Below are 21,528 nucleotides of genomic sequence, written 5' to 3' on the forward strand. Positions count from 1 at the left end.
TCAGAATGGCCGGGCCCACCCCCGGCAGGTCTGAGGGGACTGGGCGCCACCATCTATGAGGGCCTGGCAGTCAATTAGCATATTCTCTCATTGGCTTTGGGCGCCATCTTTGTGATGGGTGATGGTAAATTAGCATATTCCCTCTTTATTAGATAGGATTATTTACTTAAAAAAGTATAAATTACTAAAGCAAAAGATCTTAAAATGAATTTGTGTACTTTTGTCTGAACAATTACATTTATTCAAATACAATAATACATAGATTAGATTAAAAGATACTAATAAAGATACTAAATAGATTAAAGATACTAGTAAGACTTATTTCTAAAATTTTCTTGCTATATTCATCTACAAATTTTTTTTATAATAGCTGTTAATATACTTTGAGACATGTAAATGAAAGGTACTCCAAAAATAAAATATGTCACTAAATACAGAAGGAAAAATTTTAATTTTAATACTTACAATCATCTAGATCAAGAAGTGAGACATTTTTGGTAACAAGATTTCTATCTTGCTTTATTTTTGTTTCTTTCTCCTATAAAATAAGAAATATATAATTTATTGCATTATATGACCAAAAAAACTAAGAAGCGGTCCTTTATGTTTTAAAACAAACATTTTTCTCTGCATAATTTTATAAGAAAAATAAACTTCTATGTGGGTAAACAAAATGGTTGCTTTTAATCAAAATTTTTATTTCGGTTAGCATATGTATTTCTTATCCACCATGCAAACTGTTAATTATTTTTAAATATTTGGTGTTTAAAGATTATAAAGAACCTCCAAAAGAAAATTTAAAGGGAAATAATTATTTTATAATCTAACATTTTGCTAACATAAAAAATGTAATATGGCCTTGGCCGGGTAGCTCAGTTGGTTAGAGTGTTGCTTCAGTATGCCAAGGTTGAGGGTTTGATCTCTGGTAAAAGGAGAAACCAACAAATCCATAAATAAGTATAACAACAAATCAATGTTTCTCTCTTTCTTCTTTCCTCTCTCTCTAAAAAAAAAAAAAAAAAAAAAAAAAAAAAAAAAAAAAAAGGAATGTGGCTCTTTGTTAGAAAGAGTACAAATATTCTTGAAAATAATTTTTAAATAAGTTGATTTAAGAAAAAACACTCAAACAATATATGAAATGGTCAATGGCATGTGATAGATTAGCCTTGCTGAGATGTAGTTTGTGACATACATTGTACCAGGTACTTAATATTTCAACACTGGGTGGTTGTGTCAGACTTCTGCCAAAGGTATTCATTAAAATCTATAAATGGGCCTGGCTGGACATTTTCAGGTTCCTACTTTTTAGGATGAAAAGAATTCACTTAGTTTCTTTACTGTTTTCCTTTGGAGAGAGTATTTCAAAACATACCTGCACATAATTAAAGACTTCCTCTACCTCAGATTTTAACCATGGACTAGAAAAGTGTCTCTCAGCCTGAGTATACATAGTTTGCTTAGAGATTCAAGGAAAAAAAAGTGTAATCTTTAAAAAAAAACACAAAAAAACAAGTACAATATGGAGTAGCATCATCAACAATTAAAGACAAACAGAGATTAGGGTGTTAAATGGATGTATTTGAATCAAGGTCATCACTTATCTTTATAATGTTTACCTTCTTTTTGCATTAAATCTTCTCAAATTAAACGCCAAAACTTTAATTTTTGCTAAAATGTTTTTGTTTGTTCATTCATTCATTAATAGATATACAGAGAGAATTTTTAATATGTATCAGATTCTGTGCTAAGCAATGAAGTAACACACCCAAAACAGACACAGTCCCTGCTTCATATAACTTATAATTTATCAAAGGAGTTTATAGCTTATTGTATATGGAAATTATTACAAATATGTTTGAAGTATATTTTCTAAACACAAAATATTAGTAAGTTATTACAACCCCATGCCTGCATGAACAAAAGCAATACACCAAATTTCATGTTAGGTAACATTTTTAAAAGATTTTAAGTTCTGTTTTCTTTTTCTCCTACTGCCAATACTCAGGAAAAAAAAAATATTTTCAAGGCTCACACAATACACATTGAAACTCTAAATAAAAATATCAGCATTAATTTTTTTCTCAAATTATTTCTGCCATTGAAAACTCCAAATGATGGGTTTTAATTTTCATTAGTTATTATAAACAGCATTTACACCACCCCCCCCCACACACACACACACCTCAAATGAATAACAATTTCTAGGGCTAACAAAAGGAAGAAATGTTAGTGTTGAAGCTGAAATGTAAAAGCTGTAAGTAACAAGAACAGGCTCAGAAAGCAAATGCCATCTCAACTACAATATCATCCTTGTGAAGAAAGAACATATAACAAAAAGAGCTCATTACCATGTGACTTATCAACATGCTATGCTGAGCACAATGGGTGTAGCTTCCCATAAGCTACAATGGTGCATGACTGTCTTTATGGAACTGTAACCTCCCTACCTGAAAAATTAGAAACCTTTCAAATTGAGATAAAGTTAAAGCTGTAGGCAAGTCTATACCTTATTTTCTACTTCACAGCTAAGAGTTTGTAACAATATCTATTAAATACACATCAGGTCACATATAACACAGGACAGAGCTGCATGTGAAATTGGTTTAAAACCTAAAACATACAGAAAAAATGGCTCTCAAAAGGACAGAGTTTCATTGACTTTCTGAGAACAGCAAATAACCAATGACTGAAATACAACATTAGCAATAGATAATGGTCATTTCTACTAAATTGAAAAAGCCTTGCATTTTGAATCAAGGCTATAAAAAGCTTCACGATGTGCTTGGCATTCCTCTCTTATGTTATATTTCATTTTTCATTTTAAAAAATCCATAGTAAGTTTAAAACATTTTCATACTTAAAGGATCTACTATAAAAATAAAAATCTGAATTCTAAACAAAGAAGTTAAGAGCCCTATTCCATCAAACATTTCTCCATTTGCAATTCATCTTGGTAATAGAGACAGAACCTGGGTAAATGCATATAAGACTTGAGGCAGGAGATTTTTCTTGCTCAATGCATAATTCATGTGCTCCGCCTGCAAAGTGTGTAAAATGAGAATTTCACACCGCAGCATGAGCCATGGAGCTGCAGAGAAAAGGCAGATGAAATCATATTTTACTGTGTGAATTTTATTCCTTACCCTCCCAATATTTATACAAAACCATCATTGACAAACCAAACACATTGACAGATCACCCACTGTTTCCATTGTGTTAGTACTTGAGAAGATATCAGGCAGAAATACAGATAATTTGTTTTTGTATATATTTTTTTAAATAGAGAATTAGGTTTTTAACAGCTGAGTGACTGTATTAGTCTTTTATAAGGACAACAGTAACTGATCTTAAGATCTCCCTATAAAAAAAACCTAGCTATCAATTCATCACCCTCAAATCCCCATTTTGTTTCTATGGTATTCGATTATACACCTCAACACATCAACATTCTCAAAATGAAATACAAAGTTACAGGCTTAAGAAACTAATTTCTATTTAATATATGTCATTTCAAATAATAAATAAAAGATCCTGGAAAGTTTTATTAAGCTCCCAATAATAAAAAGTTATGTTTGTATTATATCTGTAAATATATCTGTAAAGATTTTTTTATGTATTATGCATGCTGGATTTTTTTTTTTTAAAGCAAGTAAGGAAAAAAAAGATCTTATAAGACAAGCATAAAATATGCTTCCTAAGAGGAAACTATTGCAAAGAGGTTTGAAATTTAAACCATAGAAAAGGTTAAGTTAAACCATACCATCCTGAGTAATCAACAAAAATTCAAGGCTAATTTTTAGCCTCACACAGCAAGATATTTGCATGAAATATTTTCAATTAGAATTACCAATCAAGTACCATTTAAAGACTCTCTTGCCTTCAAATCATCTAACAATTTTGGTTTTAAAAATCTGAGGCTCACACTTACAATGTGCTTTGAGACAAAAAGTTACATTACCAATAAATTAAGACTACTTTATAGGTTAAAAATTAGTCTAAACTGTTAAACAAATCTACCTTATTAAATTATACCTACTTCAATAAGAAAGCTTGCTTAATGGCCTTTACTATTATTTAAAGATTCAATTGAAGTCAAGTAATATTTCCATTCTGGAGAATTTAAAACGTCATCAACTAAACTGGGAAAGATATAAATTGAAAGAGGCAAAGCTTTGAGTTTCAAGAGTAAAAACCAATATTCTACGGTATTCACTTAAGTTATATAATTGCAACATACATAAATACTTGTGAAAATACAAGTAAAACTTGTTTCCTACATCTCAAATAATGTAGAAAATAGTTTTTTCCATTCTTATTTATAATCTATCTCAGACCAAATGCCAAAATCTTTTTAAACCCAATTATTTGGGGGAAAAGAATTATTTCATAAAAAAGACTAGACTCAAATTAAAATATTTCTCCATTATAGGTATTTCGGAAACAAGCACTTAAAAATAAAAATGTGCTTGCCCATCAAAATAACTGTAATGAAAAACAAGATATCTTTCTTTGGTCATTACTAACAATATATGATCTCAATTAAGGAGATCTCTCAAACAATATATAAAGAGCCTGGCCAGTGTGACTTAGTGTCAATCCATGAACTAGGACAATGGTTGGCAAACTCATTTGTCAACAGAGCCAAATATCAACAGTACAATGATTGAAATATCTTTTGAGAGCCAAATTTTTTAAACTTAAACTTCTTCTAACGCCACTTTTCAAAATAGACTCGCCTAGGCCGTGGTATTTTGTGGAAGCGCCACACTTAAGGGGCCAAAGTGCAGCATGTGGCTCGCGAGCTGCAGTTTGCTGACCACAGAACTAGTTCACAGTTCAATTCCAGGACAGAGCACGTGCCTGGTTTGTGAGCTTGATCCCTAGTAGGGGGTGTGCGGGAGGCAGCTGGTCATTGATGTTTCTATTTCTCCATCCCCCTTTCTCTCTCTGAAAAAATAAAATAAAATATAAAAAATACAACTTTACAAAAATAACACCATAATGTACGACTATAGTTTTGTGTCATATGAATCTGCTGGAGCATAGTGTCAAATGACAAACACTCCTGCAACATAATTCAACAGAGATTCTTACCATTTGACTGTCCCTACACCATTCACATGAGTAATACCCTCTCATCAATAATTTTTTTTATCTCATGAAGTCTTTCTCAACTGTAAGTAGAGGGACCACCCTTTAATAAGGGGCCACTTTCTCCTCAGCTTGTATTTCCTGTAATAAGAGAAGTGTATAAGGAAGAACAAAGATGTAGAAATGGAAAAGTATACAGCATGTTAAGAGAACAAAAAATAGTATATTGGGATCAGAACACAGGGAACACAAAGGGGTTTAATCTAGAAAGGAAGGTTGGGACATGTTAGTCTGAGGATTTACTGAACTTGAATGATAATGGAGCATCATTATAGGTAATGTGAGCATTAATCTGACAGCTGCACAAAAGGACTGGGATTGGGGAAGCTCTGTGTATGACCAATGGCAATGGTCTATGAGTGAGGTAATAAAGAACTGATCTAGAATGGTGGTGGTAGAAAAAGAAATGAGGTATGTGAAATAACACAGAGAACCTCTAAGACTTGGCAATTGCATGAAGATGCAGGATGAGGAGGGAATCAAAGACAATTCTGGGGCTACTGATCTGGGAGAAAAAAGTCTGGTACCAAATGGCAGAGCATGCATCCTTCTGGCTATATTGATAGGTTTGGGAAACCAGTGGCTCCTGACAGATCTAAGAAATTGGCTTGAATTGTTATAGCTGTTGTAGGGATTTAGAAATGATATTATGGAAGATGTGATATAAGTTTTAGTTTAAACTATAGGAGTGAATAGGTCTCACAAAAGGAAAACTTGTAGCGAAAAAAAAAGACAAAACAAAATAATTCACATTAACTTTCATTTATTAATATATTTTAAATTAAATTTATTGGAGTGACACTGGTTAAAAAGATTAATTTTAATACTTTACAGGTCTTAAGAATACAAATATACAGATGATGTATCATAAGTTTTTTGAAAAATAATATATACTTAAGCACTAACTTTGGGGCAATGTTCACACTTGGGTGTCAGAAGGTGGTAAAAGTGAAGCAATTTTGACTGAAAGGTCAAAGAAGTCAGAAGAAAAAGGATGCAGAGTTTCAAGCAGTCATAAAAGTTCCAAGAAGGATAATTACTGAGAGAAGGCCACTGGAAGGGGGAAGATCACGGCTGACTTTTCAGAGTGATATCTGTAAGAAGTGATAAAAGTGAAAACCAATTTCAAAGGGACTCACTCAGAAATAATTAAGAAGCAGTAGGTAGAGATTATCTAGATTATTTTTTTAAACTCTCATTGTCACACACTCTCACTGTCTCTGACTCTCTTCAACTCCCTCCTCCCTCTTTCTCTTTAAATGCTGGGAAAAACTTGAGTACTTTGTTAGCGGAGGAAGCATTATGTAAGAGAAAGACTAAAGGTGCAAAGGGAGCTGATGATTCTCAACAAAACAAGGCCAAAAGGAAGTAGGACTTATTCTTGGTTCAGTGGGTAGGGTCACTTACTCAGAGCTACCAGTATCCAAAGAAAAATAAAGGTAAATAGATTGTGTGTTAGAGAGCAGAGAGTGGTAGGAGACACTCACAGCATATGGCAGCTCAGTACTCTGCAGGAAGTGGATGAGATCACAGGCTGCAAGTAAGGGGTCATCCCTGAATGTTGACTTATAACTTGAATAGTATAAAAAGAGGAAAAAACATACGGAAGACATAAGAGTTATTAAAAAATGTTGGTTCCTTTCAGCATTGGTGTTCTATAATGCTAATATTGTTGCTCTCTCATGGAATTAATGTTCAAGTAAAAAAATGTTAATACTGCTCTGGATAGTGTTTCCCAATGGCTAGAGCATCAACCCACCACACACTGAAGGGTTGCAGGTTTGATTACTGGTCAAGGGAACATACCTGAGTTACAGTTTCATTATCTGGCCCCAGTCAGGGTGCATTTGGGAATCAACCAATCAATGTGTCTCTCTCATATCGATCTCTCTAAATATATATCTCTTTTTTTCTCTCTCTCTTCCTCCCTCTTCTCTCCCCTGTCTCTATCTAAAGGCAATGGAAAAATCCTCGGGAATTTTTTTTTGGAAAAAAAAAAGTTAACACTGATGTTTTATATTTACAATGATTTTCCACATTAGATTTTTTTATAGCAACACCTGAAAGAAGTAAAGTAGTTATTAGCATTTCTATTTTATAGATGAGGAAACTGAAGGTTAAAGATATTATCGCCCAACAAGTATAAGACTATGCCTATCCCACGGGACCACCATATTCAAGGTACCTCTAGTTCTCATTTTCATGCTCAGTATTCCCAAAACACATTGTCCAAATAAAAGAAATGAAAGAAAAAGAGTTAAAAGTATAGGATCTAGTTTGGCTGTAAGTCTTATGAATTTTCAGGACTAAAATACTGTCATACTAAATTAATGTAAAGCACCCACCATCTGTCTTTATTACTCATAATTTAGAGCAGAAGCCACAACACTTGGTGCAAGAAGAACTCTGCTATAATTACAGAGTTGCCAATGATTAAAAAATTGGTGTACTTGTAATTGCATGGCAGACTCCAAATCAGTCAGAAAAAAGTAGAAAGAAAAAAAAAGTTATGGGGTTCTAAGGTAGAAAATATTCAAACTAATAAATTCTGTCTGTCTATTACAAACAGGAAAAGGCATTCTTTTATAGAGAAAGTAAGCTACATAAGCAAAACACATAGACCTAAAGCTATTAAGAATATGAATAAAGCCTGAATTTCTCAAGAGTCTTGAATCATTGAAATACTTCGAAATTTTATGATTTTCTACAGTAAAATATTTTCAATTACAAAGAAATGTAATCTGATCATTGATAGTCTTTAACAAACCTGAACCAAATTGAACTGCTGATCTGCGGTACCTCTGTGGCTTTTTAATGAGTTCCTACACCCCTGCTTCCAATACTATAGAGGATCTAATTTTTCAACTTTTACAAAACTTCATAAGATAACTTGTAATATATTAAACAATAAAGATTTAAAAAAAAAAAAAAAAAAGGATAACATTTTAATTCCATCCGCTTGACATTCACTGATTTCTTTTGCTTGGTCATTTTTAAAAACACTGACTTCTTAATCTGGGTTATACCTACTGTTAATTTCTAAAGCCCTTTTATTTCATTTTAAATAACACCTTAAGCTTTTTTTTTTTTTTGTAATTTAATATAAGTAGAAAATGAGAGGATATAAAACTATGAAATAAGTTTTATACAAGGCCAGATTAATAAACCTTTAAGATTTGCCGAAACGGGTTTGGCTCAGTGGTAGAGCGTCGGTCTGCGGACTGAAAGGTCCCAGGTTCGATTCCGGTCAAGGGCATGTACATTGGTTGTGGGCACATCCCCGGTAGGGGGTGTGCAAGAGGCAGCTGGTCGATGTTTCTCTCTCATCGATGTTTCTAGCTCTCTATCTCTCTCCCTTCCTCTCTGTAAAAAGTCAATAGAATATAAAAAATAAAATAAATAAAAAATAAACCTGTAAGATTTTATGTAAATTTTTTTTTTTTTTTAAATCTTAGATATATCTCTATATATAAAAGCCTAAGCGACCATCCAACCATCTATGACACCCAACCATCTATGGCCACCGGGGACAGACGCTTCAACCAGTAGCTATGATGCGCACTGACCACCAGGGGCAGATACTCAATGCAGTATAGCTGCTGAGCTGCAGTGACTTGGCAGCTGCGGTTCTCTGGCACCTGGAACCAGAGCGGCGGGAGCCCGATTCCAGAGTGTATCACCTGAGAAACACCCTTTCGCAATCTGGGACCCCTCGGGGGATGTCAGAGAGCGGGTTTCGGTCCAACCCCACAGGCCAGGCAGAGAGACCACCTGTGCACAAATCTGTGCACCGAGCCTTTAGTATATAATATAGAGACAAGTTTTGAATGTAAATTCAAATTTAAAATAGGTTTTGCTATATGCAAGGATATTTGAAAGATGGTAAGACAAACATTAACCAATTTTAAACATGCTTATTCTTTAACAATAAATCTCTGAATAGAGGAGGGCAATTATATACTTGAATGGATTTATTTTCATCTAATGAGAAACTGTTAAGTACAGAACAAATAAATGGGGGACAACTGTTAAGTATAATATTTGCTTTTGATTTCAAATATTCTTTTATTATATAAAAAGTATTTTTTATTTCTGAAAGATGTCTTATCAATAATAAATGTTGTCTTACTGAATTCTTTTTTAGCAAAAAAATAAATAAATAAATAAAATTGAATTCAATTTAAAAGATAAGACTTGACCATATTTTCAACTTATAGAATACAGTTTATTTTTTAAAAACCTCATTTGAGCCCAGCTGGTGTGATTCAGTGGTTGAGCATCAGACCATGAACCAGGAGGTCAGGTTCCATTCTTAGTCAGGGCACATGCCCAGATTGCAGACTCCATCCCCAATAGGAGCCATGCAGAAGACAGACGATTAATGATGTTTCTCTCTCATCAATGTTTCTATCTCTCTATCCCCCTCTCTTCCTCTCTCTAAAATCAATTTAAACACACACACGCACACACACACACACACACACACACACACAATAAAAAAGTTTAAAAACAAAACAAAACTGCATTTGAAGCATAGCATCAACATGATCCATTTATAGGAAGGGAGTAATAACTAGGGAGTAGAAAGATATTCATTAGGTTTGAATTTTGTGTTAATAACTACATTTTTGCAATTTATACTTTATTTTTGTTTTTTTGCTGCTAAGTAGACAAGGTTAAAGGTTAAAAATATATCAATAAGCGTAACATTCTATTACATAAATGGTGCATACCTTTGCTTTTAAATACATGGCTACTGAATTTTTATTAGTTATGGAATATATATCCTCTGATTAAAGCTTTAAGAATATTATCCAAAATACCTGCTATTTTTAAAAAGGTTATTAGTCTCAATTTTGTAGGCCACATTTATATTTATATTCCTTTGCTCAATACTATTTCTGCACTTCCTTTTACTTCCCCTTTAGCAAAAACTCCCTTGTCACAACCTAGCCAAGAACAACAAAGGCCATACTCATAATTACTGAGCTCTTTAATTTCAATGGCAAATGATGAGGTTAAAAACAGTTTCTAACGTCTCGGCAGGGTTGAGTTATAAGGAAAGCAATTACCTAGAAAATAATAATATAAAAATCAGAGGTGTGGATTAATGAAGATAGTGTTTTAGTTGTCAGTGACAATATTAAATTCCTTTCTTAGATTCTTGATTTTCTATAACACTATTTTCACAAATATTTATTAATTGGGAAAAGGCTATGAAAACATTTATTTTCAATTACAGCAAATGTGTAACTCTTACCTTGGTTACTTTTCTGGATTTAGATTCACTTTCTGATTTTGACTCAGATTCTGAAGAACTGTCTTCTATTGAACTCGATTCTCCACTGGAAGAATCTGAAGTTTCAGATTTCTCATTTTCTGTCTCCCCATCTTCAGAATCACTATGTATAAGAATAAATTTTGAAATATAAACTTTAAATCCTTTATATAAACAAGTTTAAGTAGTTTGAAAAAAAAATCAAATGTTCTATTTGTCCAGTTTGCCTATAAATCCTAACATTCACTAGAGAAGAGTATTTCACTGAGAAACACTTCTTCTTAGTATTTAAAAAGATGATGGCCTGGCTGGTGTGTCTCAGTGAGTGCTGACCTATGAACCAGGAGGTCTGATTCCCCAGTCAGGGCATATGTCCAGGTTGTAGGTTTCATCCCCCAGGATGGGGCGAGTAGGAGGCAGCTTATCAATGATTCTCTCTCATCATTGATGTTTCTATCTCACTCCCTTCCTCTCTAAAATCAATAAAAATACATTTAAATAATAGATAGATTGATAGACAAAAAATATGGTTTTAAAATTCCAGAATATAGTGAACTAATAATATAGGTTATAGGTTATAACCAAGTAAATTAGATCCCATTCAAAACTAATTATACCACATCACACAATCTCAAAAGCAAAAGATCATAAAATAACCTAAAATTATATCCTAAATTGAAAAAACTAATACTTGAATGTTTGATTTACCAGAAATATATAGTAAGTGCTTGTAATGACTTTAAAGATAATTAGGCTGATTTTAAAAAACTGTCTCAAATTATTGTTTGTTAATAAGTTTAAGTATTTATACATGGACTTTTGCTAAAATAGACTTGCATTTTATAAATATAAATATTTATATAAATATAAATATTTTATAAATATTTCTGTCCAATAAAATTATTTACCTATATTCCTAAATGTGACCCTAAAACATATGAGAAAATGTTCAAAAGAGAATTCTTCTAATGCACTTAAGTCTTACTTTAAAAAAAAGTAGGATAACCATATATAAATTTTTAAAATACCAAATGATCAAATCTAAGTGCGGATGTCATTCATTCATTCATTCATTTATTCACTCTGTCCCTTATTTAACAAATATCTGATTGCCCACAATGTGTGCACTGCTAGGTGCTGAGGATAACAATGGTTAGCAAGATACAGATGATTTCCGTGTGCTTCCTTACACAGCCTGCTGTCCCTGAAGACACAGAGAAGTAAGGTGCCATTGACAAGAAAGTATGGTAAGTAATAAAGTACAGTGTAGCATAAGAACATGTGGAGGGGCATCTCAACAAAGACTGTTTTCCTGGGACTTCACCCAAACCTATAGGTATTGCAAGCTAAGCCTGATGGCAACTGTGTGGCTTGGGCTCTTCAGCCTGAGGGCCAATTAAAGCTCAATCTGGAGATTCCTTATAAGATTCCAACAAAAAAGATTTAGGAGAGCCTATATGATAAATTCTATTCTCCTTGTATATATGCAAATAATCAGGCCAAATTGAAGCTGGCTTTAATGCAACTAAATTGGTCATAATTTGGCTCTTTGGTAAAAATGAGAATAATTTTAAGGGGAAAAACTGTTTCAATAGAATCTATAATACACAGTTGTGAATATTAGAATCTAATTCAGTTAATTGTCTTCTAAATTTTGTCACCCATAAACTGAACTGAATTACAAATTATTTTGTTTTCTTAAATATTTGGTTATAACCTTCCAAACTAATGTTTCCTTTCTCTCCCATCCACTGACTTGGAATTATTGAGAACTAAAAATTTTGTTTCTGAGCTTTGTACTTGCAAATTATAGCCAAAGGACTTGATATAACCTTGAAAAATAGCCACAACAGCTCATTCATAATCATTATGACTGTGTGAACCATGCAGAATTTACATCACCAGAGATATTCAAATAAGATATGTAGATAAGAAGAATCTATCAGATTGTCACTGCTTGCTTTCATTCTAGAAAAAAACAACTTTGAGACTTACATCTAAAAATCTCAACTGACAGCCTTACAGACTTAGAAACAGGTTTGTAATTCTCTTTAGCCATTAACCTTTGTCTTTTTCCTTCCGTTTTCAGAGGCATACCCTTATTAAATACCTGACTGCTTGTTTACACAACGTAAGTCTCACTTTGGGAGCCCACCTGCATCACTGTCTCCTGAACTAAGACTCAACAACTTCACTGAACTGACTTAGTATCAGGATTACATGATTAAGTTAATGAAATATGGAGCAATCTACCAACTTTTATTCTGGATATAAGAATTAGATATTAAGATGATGATGCTTTGGGGATTCTGGACCATCACTACTCTGGAAGAATCAGCTAACAGGTTGTTCCAGTCTGGGATCCCATTCCCCTGTCTCCCTTAGATCAGGCAGGAAGATTTCCATACCCTCTATGTGCAGGGACTACAGCCCTTGTCAGCAGGAAGCAGTTACTGAAGACCAACTGACCTCCCTCAGCAACCCTAACAGATTTCAGGGATAGACCTCACTGAGAGGAAACGAGACAGGCTAATAAACCAGGACAAGCAGAATAGGGAAACTGAGACAGTTAAATGGACAAGCCGCTTACAACCATCTGATAAATCTTATCTTCCCTAATCAAGGACACTTAGTGCTAATGGTTTACACTTCTCTTCCCAACCAAATGGAAGATAACAGAAATCCAATTAGTGCCATTTGTGCCCATGATACCCAAGGACAGATGAAGTCACTGGGAATAAATCTCATTTTGGCACAGCAACATAAAGCTGATGAATATCCTGTTGAGATCCTCCCCCAAAATCTCCCCTAAATTCCCAGCCTATAAAATCCTCAAAGCAAAGGACCCTGCAGGTGCTCTCCCTCTCAGGAGTCTATGGGAACTTTTCCCTTCCCCCTTCTGATCCCCCCACAGCTGGTAACTGTGCCTTCTCGGTCCAGAGCTCCAAGAGCCCTTCTGCCTCTGTAACTTGTTTCCTGAGCCTGTGCAGCCCAGCCGGCTCACTCCACTACCTCTGTAAACTTCTAAATAAACTACCTTTTATGATTTGGAAAAAATAAATAAATAAATGAAAGAATGTATCTTGTGCCAGGCACATTAGGAACTTCATACCAATCATCTAATATGACATTCCACCATTTTTTTATTGGACATTATAATCCTATTAGTGGCCCAGTGCATGGATTTGTGCATATTGAGAGGAAATTAATTAGAAGATTCATGCATTAATTACATTACTTCAAAAAATTGCAGGTCAAAATAGTATATAAAATATCCTATATAATAAAGCAGTAATATGCAAATTGACCTTCGCTCCAACACACAAGATGGCCACCCCTATGTGGACACCAGATGGCCACCACAAGATATCCAGCAGGGAAGGGCAGTTGTAGGTGATCAGGCCAGCAGGGGAGGGCAGTTAGGAGGAACCAGGCCTGAAAGGGAGGGCAGTGGAGGTGATCAGGCCTGCAGGGGAGGGCAGTTAGGGGTGACCAGGCCAGTAGATGAGGGCAGTTGGAAGCAACCAGGCATGCAGGGAAGGACAGTTGGGGGGGGAACGAGGCCAGTAGGGGAGGACACTTGGGGGGGATCAGGCCAGAGGGGAGGGCAGTTAGGGGTGACCAAGCTGGCAGGGGATGGGAGTTAGGGGCAATCGGGCCAGTAGGGGAGCAGTTAGGCATTGATCAGGCTGGCGGGGAGGTGATTAGGGGAGATCAGGCTTGCAGGCAGAAGCGCTTAGGGGCAATCAGGCAGGCAGGCAAGCAAGTGATTGGGAGCCAGCAGTCCTGGATTTTGAGAGGGCAGTCAGACATCCCTTGAGGGGTCCCAGATTAGAGAAGGTGCAGGCTGGGCTGAAGGACACCCCTCATCCCCCCATGCACGAATGTCATGAACCGGGCCTCAATAATATTATAAAATTAAAACACGTGTGTGATTGGCACCAGCGAGAGCTTTATACATATCGCACAGTCCCTGTTTATTTTTAAATTGCCAGTGGGCGTCATATGTACCGGCCAGTCAGTAGGATGGTTGATGAATAAATCGTGATGTGGTTCACGTTGAATGTCAACAAAAACAACCAAATTCATGATCGACAATGACAGATCAAAACACACGCATGTGATTGGCACCAGCAAGAGCTTTATATGTACGTATTCTGCATGCACAAGTCAATATTTATTTTTAAATTGCCAGTGGGTGTCATATGTACAGGCAGGTTGGTCAGTTGGTCACTGAGCCTTTTATATATATACATAGACTAGAGGTCCGATGCATGAAATTCATGCAAGGGGCTTGGCCCTCGCAGCCTCAGCGGTTGTCCTTGGCCGTTGCAGCCCTGCTTCATTCAGAAGGTCATTTGGCTGTCCAATCTAATTAGCATATTATGCTTTTATTATTATAGATAATATTCAGTAAGGTTAAATAACCTGCTCAAGGATACATAGCCAGGAGGGGTAGAACTGTAATTTGAACTCATGTCTGTCTTATTCTAAAGATCATATTTACCCTACTACACCATAATAGCTCCCTTCAACTGAACATACTTTCTGGTATAAAACTCAAATTTAGTAAAAAATAATTATGATTAGCAAAGGGATTTTTTGAAGATACTTAAAGCTCCCTAGTTTTAAAAAAACTACCATATAGTTATACACTGGCAAAGTTTAAAAAAATTCTGAGAGACAAGCAGGAAAAACACATGGGAAGGGAGAGTGGTGAGGCAAGGGAAAAATCAATATTTTCTACAATTGATTTTTTGTGAAGGAAATATGATTGTTGTTTATTAACAATGGAGTCATGGTAACATCTCAGAGCACATGTAATTATATTTGATGACTAAAAAATATGTTGTTGTTTTTCCCCTAGCAAAGAATAGCAATTTATTATCCCCAATTCAATGGTTAAAACATGTACTTAAAAATACAAGGTTAGAATGCAACTGAGATTCCCTTTGATGCATTAAACAATTCTTTTAAACTCCAACATGAATAAGAGAAAAGTCTATTCCTGAAAGAAAAAAATAATGAACTATAATCTAATACATGGTTATAAATTTCTAGCATACTGGCTTTTTCTATCTGAAAAGATATTTAGTGCACTGAACCAAACTTTCCTTTCCTAGAAAAAAGACACTTTTTATAAACTATGTAATCATAGCTATTCTGATATTAAACCAGAAGTACAGAATTTCTCTCAAAGAAAAGTCTATTACAAACCAAGTAACTCCTTTGTTGCAACAAGTGAGTAATTCTGAATATACTTAACTTCCAGCTTTTGAGATAAGATTTAAAGGTATAAGTGTTATTTTGTTATGCATCACTCAATTTTGATGGGTAATTATTGTTTACCTTACTGCTTAGAGTTTCAGATGTTAATCTAATGAAAAGAATTTACTGGTAACTAGCTTTTTAACTTTGCAATGATGAAAAGCCTGTATTAATTTAACCTACAGATTTCATTTGTTCTGAACAGGAAAAACAATATAAATCACTTTTAAAATCATTAAATCCTGACTTAAATTAATAAAGTCATAATTAGGGTATTATGCTGTGTTTGTTATGGAAGTGGCAGGGCGAGCTGCTTTAATTACTGTCTGTAATAAAAGGAGCAGAGAGCGTACTGCGCCCCAATCAGTGCTGTCAGCCACGACTGAGCTGGGCTGCAAGCTCATCAAGGGAGCGGGCAGCAGGCCCCTAGGAAGGGCCATCGTGTCTGCCGAGGCCACACACTGACAGCAGGGAGGAAAACAGACTCTTACAATCCAAGGTATCAGCCCCAATTACTCAAAATTTTAATGACACTTTAATACATGATAATGTTGTTGATAATGGGAGATCTTAAAAAGCACTAGCACTTAAATATCTTATGACCGTCTTCCTTCACAGCCTCTGACTCTAATATTTGGATCATAATCTTTTTAATATAACATTATTTAGAAAAATCAATTGTCTTAGTTACATAATGGCAAAGTCTTGAAAGATTTAATTTTAGCCTTCAGTAAAACTGCTACGAAAGGTAATTAAGTGTTTCATACCTACTGCCTGATCACTTAACTCAGCCTTCCAAGGTTATACCAATTTTTGAAATGTAGCCCCAAGATTTGTTCAAGTTCAAAATGAAAATGAAGCACTGCAAGTAGCAGAATAATGTGAACTACTATTTTAAATTAATTTTACAGGATATAATATTTGTTCAGGAAAAAATACACACACTCATTTTCTCATTCTACGAGTTAAAGGGAAATGTTAGCCTGGAGTAAAACGCCATGGAACATCTTTTGAAGAAAATAATTTACCCTCTTCCTTTGGTTTTGGAGTTCCTCTCGGCCGTTCTTTTGTTTTCTGCTTCTGACTCGCTTCCACTCGCACTGTCACTGGAGGAGTCCTCGCTGCTGTCTTCACTGTCTCCTTCCTCCCCTTGTTGCCCACTTGCACTTCCAGAGTCACTCTCTGAGAAAACACCACCACAAAACAGCGCTCTTTACTTTACAGCCATTTCCTTATACGTAAGGACACAAGTGTCAAAATTCATCACAAATGAAACCAGATGTTGAACTTTGGTTTACTGGCCCCACTTGTTCACACTGTTTCCACAGCATCATTTGGATTCTGGAACCCTGCAGCAAGGTGAGTGGGGAGGGACTCCGGACACAAGAGGGCTCTGATAATGATTGGGAAAGCAAGCAAAGACGAACCTAGTAAGTACACTAAATCTGAGAGAATCTCACTTCTCAAACCTATAAGTATCTAGCTATGGCAAAATTTTTTTTTAAAGAATATAGAGATAAAACAATAATTTAAAGTTCTTCTATTGATGATAGTAAATTTTATTTAGAGGAAAAAATGGTAACAAACAGTTGAATTTCCTAAGAACAAATTTTGAGAGGGAAATGAATTATTCAAATCACCTCAAAACATTTCTAAATTCAAATGCAACAAGCAAAATTACTTATTTAAAGTTATTAATTACTTTAGTTAGTATAGGAGTTTTCCACAGGTCAAAGAGATGAAGAATTTTCCTTTTAATTTTTTAATATATAAATTATGGTATATAGGACTCTTTGTAGAAGTGCTGCATATAGTATATTTATGTGTATTTTATTTTATTTTAATTTAACTTTTTGGTTAATCCTCACCTGAGGATATTTTCTCCATTGATTTTAGAGAGAGTGGAAAGGAGAGAGGGGAGGGGGAGAAGGAGGGGAAGGGATAAAAAGAAAGAAACATAGATGTGAGGAAGATACTTGAAACTAATATAATAATGTATGTCAACTACAATTGAGAAATAAAAAATTATTTTTTTAAAAGGTATCTAACTCTATCTCTTCATTGATCAGATATAGAGAAAGGTAAGTACCTTGTTGAATTTGCAAAGCTAAAGCTCATGATTCTGATTTAGCATTCTTTTCATTGTATATAGTTGTTCTCAAACTTTTAACTCTTCATTTCTTTATAATACACAAGGGATTTATTAATTTTAGCTTTATCTCTATATAGGTTCATGTAGAAATAAGAGTATAAAATGGATGAAGAACAGATTGCTCAATATTTAAATAAACTTTACATTTTTATAAAAGAAAGTTACTTTTAAAGGCGCCATTAAAAACTTATCAAATGCAAAATCATGATTTTCAATGCACCAAGGAATAACAGGTAGTGTGGTTTAGAGTTCAGAAAAGCATGAAGTTACTTTTTCAACTCTATCATTTATTAGCTATGTGTCTAAGAGGTAATGTCAAATAAGAAGGGACTGGAGCTCTGGCTGGTGTGCTCAGTGGTTAGAGTGTCATCCCATGCACCAGAGACTTGGATTCATTCCTGGTCAGGGGACATAACCAGGTTGCAGGTTCGATCCACAGTTGAGGCTCATTCATGAGGCAACTGATCGATGTTTCTCTCTCTCTTTCTCCCTTAAAAAAAATAAATTAAAAAAAAAGGGCCCTAATTGTTTTGGCTCAGTGGATAGAGCATCAGCTTGAGGACTGAAGGGTCCCAGGTTGGGTTCTGGTCAATGGCACGTGGCTCTGTTGCAGGCTTGATCCCAGTTGGGGCATGTACGGGAGAAAACCAATCAATGTGTCTCCACATCGATGTTTCTCTCTCTGTGTCTCTATGTTCCCCTCCCTTCCACTCTGTCTAAAAATCAATGGAAAAAATATCCTCATGTGAGGATTAACAATAAAAAAAGGGGGGGATTGGAAATTACTTTGAAAACTAAACAGTGATATGTAAATGAAAGGAATTATTGGATAGCATAAACCTTTTTTAAACTCAGTTGTCGAATTTTATGTACTAGGCCTTATTGTTTTGTTGGAAGCATATCATGTAAGCTACAGTGAATAATGTTTTTTTAATAAATTATAAAGCCCACCACTATCACTGCTGCTATTGGAAGAGTCCTCTTCCTCCTCAGATTCAGAATAAAATTTCTTAGCAGGTTTCTCTTTCTTTGCTTTTCCTGATGGAGTCCATTCTTTTGCCTGTTTAAAAAGACAAACAAGTAGAAATGTAAATATAAAGAAATTCTCATTGATGGATTCAGTCTTCTGGCTAACTTAATCATTCAGATCACTCAATCACTGTGAACCCAGAAGCAAGTTTAAGGCCTCAACAAGAGAAGACAACTGTGACAAGTTCTGGCATTAAGGCTGACTCCCTTTTACTCCTGAATAGAAGAATACAAAGTCTCAGGGTCCATTTTATGTTAAATCAAACAACCTTATTTTACACACAATTTTAAAGACTTCTACATTTGTTGGTTTACAGAAGATTTAAAATAAAGTCTAGAAGAGATTAGGGCAATTAGAGGTAGATGCAATAATAGCAGTAAAAAATACCAAGTTCACAGCTTCATAATGAGGTAAGAGAAAAACAATGAAAATATTTAGGGTGGCCAATAAATAGTCCTAACCTTCTCAACAGCCGGAACCTGGAGAAATCCTTGACTTCTCTCTTTCTCTCATCAAGAAAGCCTTTAGCCACCTTGTTCCTTTACCACCTTGGCCAGAGGCATCTCTCTGTCCTGGATTACTCCAACAGCCTCCTAACTGGCTAGGAGGACTGGCTAAGTTGGACTATATTATTAACTATATTCCCTATACTGTACTTTATATCCTCGTGACTATTTTTGTAACTACCAATTTGCATTTCTTAATCCATTCACATTTTAATAATTATATATGGTACTAAGTGGGTACTAGAATTACTGGGAGATCACGTCTTAAAACTGCATCATTGTCTTATCTCTACCCTGAACACATGAAACTAATATAAAAGAATACTGAATGTCAACTATAATTAAAAATAAAATAAAATAAAATAAACATAAAACCTAGTCCAATCAAGTCCATTTGGCTTGAAACCCTGCAGCAGCTCCCCGTTTCACTCAGAGAAAAAGCCCAGGTCTTTAGAACAGTCTGCATGGCCCTATGTGCCCATGCCAGTCCCCTTGCCTACCTGATCTCCTTCTGCTGTTCTTCCTCCTTCCCATTCTGTTCCAGCCACTCCTGACTGTTCCTTCAAACACCCAGGCAAGCTTCCACCTTAAGGACTTTCCCCCTGCTGTTCCCGCTTCCAACTCCCCCAGGTGCCACCTCAGGGAGGTCCACCCTATTTAAAGTTCCAATGCCCCATGCTTTGCTTTAATATTTTTCCCTCCATGACAGCACTTATTACTTTCTAACATACTAAATATATTATTTATAAATTTACTTTTATTGTCACATTAGTTATTAATTGTCTTAAAGGATATTAGAGTAAAATAAATTAGTTTCATAATTGTGACCTTGATTCATCAAGAAAAAAATTAAATCATGTTTCAAATACTCTTTTAAAGGGCAGGAAAATGCATGTTTTTTAAAAGGCCAAAATGATTAAGGCTCATTTATTTATCACACTTTTAACTGAGTTTCTACTATGTGCCAGTATGCTAAAGTACATATCCCATTGTAAAGTACTTTACAACACACCAGAGGTTCTTACTCATGAACAATGAATGCACGTTAGAATCACCTGAGGACATTTTTTTAATACTTAGAGAGACAATAAAAATACGGATACTAAAAAAGCTAATGCCTGGGATTCCTAAAAGCCATATTTAATTGGTCTGGTGCAGATCTGACATGGGTTTGTTTGCTTAAAGATCTCTGTTTAAAATCACTGATCTTAAAGAGCTTAAGGGTTTAAGGTATGCTGAATAAAAAGATAAGTAAGCCAGAACATTCTATATAATAAAAGCCTAATATGCTAAGTGCCCGACCATTCATTTGATCACTTGACCAGTCACTATGATGTGCACTAACCACCAGAGAGCAGACACTCTGGCCAGTAGGTTAGCTTGCTGTTGGGGTCTGGCCGATCAGGACTGGACAAGACAGGCCAGACATGCCCTGGAGCCCTCCTGTGATCCTTCCCTGGCCAGCCAACCTCCTGGGGTCCCTCCTTGGCCCCGAAACCAGCTCTCTGTTATCTCCTGAGGGATCCCGGATTGCAAAAGGGTGCAGGCCAGGCTGAGGTACTCCATTGGTGCAAGAATCTGTGCACCAGGACTCTAGTTACCATATACAGATAATAGAAAAATGAGTAAAAGTTACTAAAACATCTCTCTATATAAAAGGCTAATATGCTAAGTGTCCGTCCAGGTAATGACATCGTGTAGCAATGCCTGGCTTCCTCTCCCTAGCAAGACCTAGCCTCTTTGTAATTTCTTCAGCCCAGAAATACGACCTGCTTTATAGTCAGGTGCAAGCATTTCACACTTTAACCAAATGACTGTGAAGGATTTTTCCATGCCTTATCTCATTTGATTCTCACAGTAGTCCTGGAGTAGGCAGATAGGAGACTTGGTGGAATCCTATTTTCTTTTAATTAGCCAGAACCTGGAGATTTAGAAAGTTTAGAAACTTGACATGAATGAAAAGAAGTAAGAAATGATGAACCTTGAAAATGACTTCAGGTTTTCTCACTGCGCTGAATATAATCAAACACTGCTGTGGTTAAATATTTTACCCTTTGTTTTCCCTGTATGATCTACAATAATAACCTATTTCATGTTGATATTTACTGCTATGTTGCTGACAATTACCTAAAAGAGAAGTTGG

At 35.2% G+C, this 21,528-nt stretch overlaps 1 protein-coding gene across 1 annotated transcript in view; it reads right to left on the reverse strand.

Annotated features, from left to right (window-relative positions):
* The window catches only part of AP3B1 (adaptor related protein complex 3 subunit beta 1), a 180,623-nt gene that overhangs the window by 65,841 nt on the left and 93,254 nt on the right, over positions 1–21,528 (reverse strand). Inside the window, exons 18-21 of the mRNA XM_084881262.1 lie at positions 18,801–18,909; positions 16,726–16,879; positions 10,412–10,553; positions 466–538 (exon numbers count right to left, since the gene is read on the reverse strand). Coding sequence (XP_084737388.1) covers positions 466–538; positions 10,412–10,553; positions 16,726–16,879; positions 18,801–18,909 — 478 coding nt within the window. The remainder of the gene's footprint in view (positions 1–465; positions 539–10,411; positions 10,554–16,725; positions 16,880–18,800; positions 18,910–21,528) is intronic.

Source organism: Pipistrellus hanaki (assembly GCF_964339955.1).
Source record: "Pipistrellus hanaki genome assembly, chromosome: 4".
Lineage (NCBI taxonomy): Eukaryota > Metazoa > Chordata > Mammalia > Chiroptera > Vespertilionidae > Pipistrellus > Pipistrellus hanaki.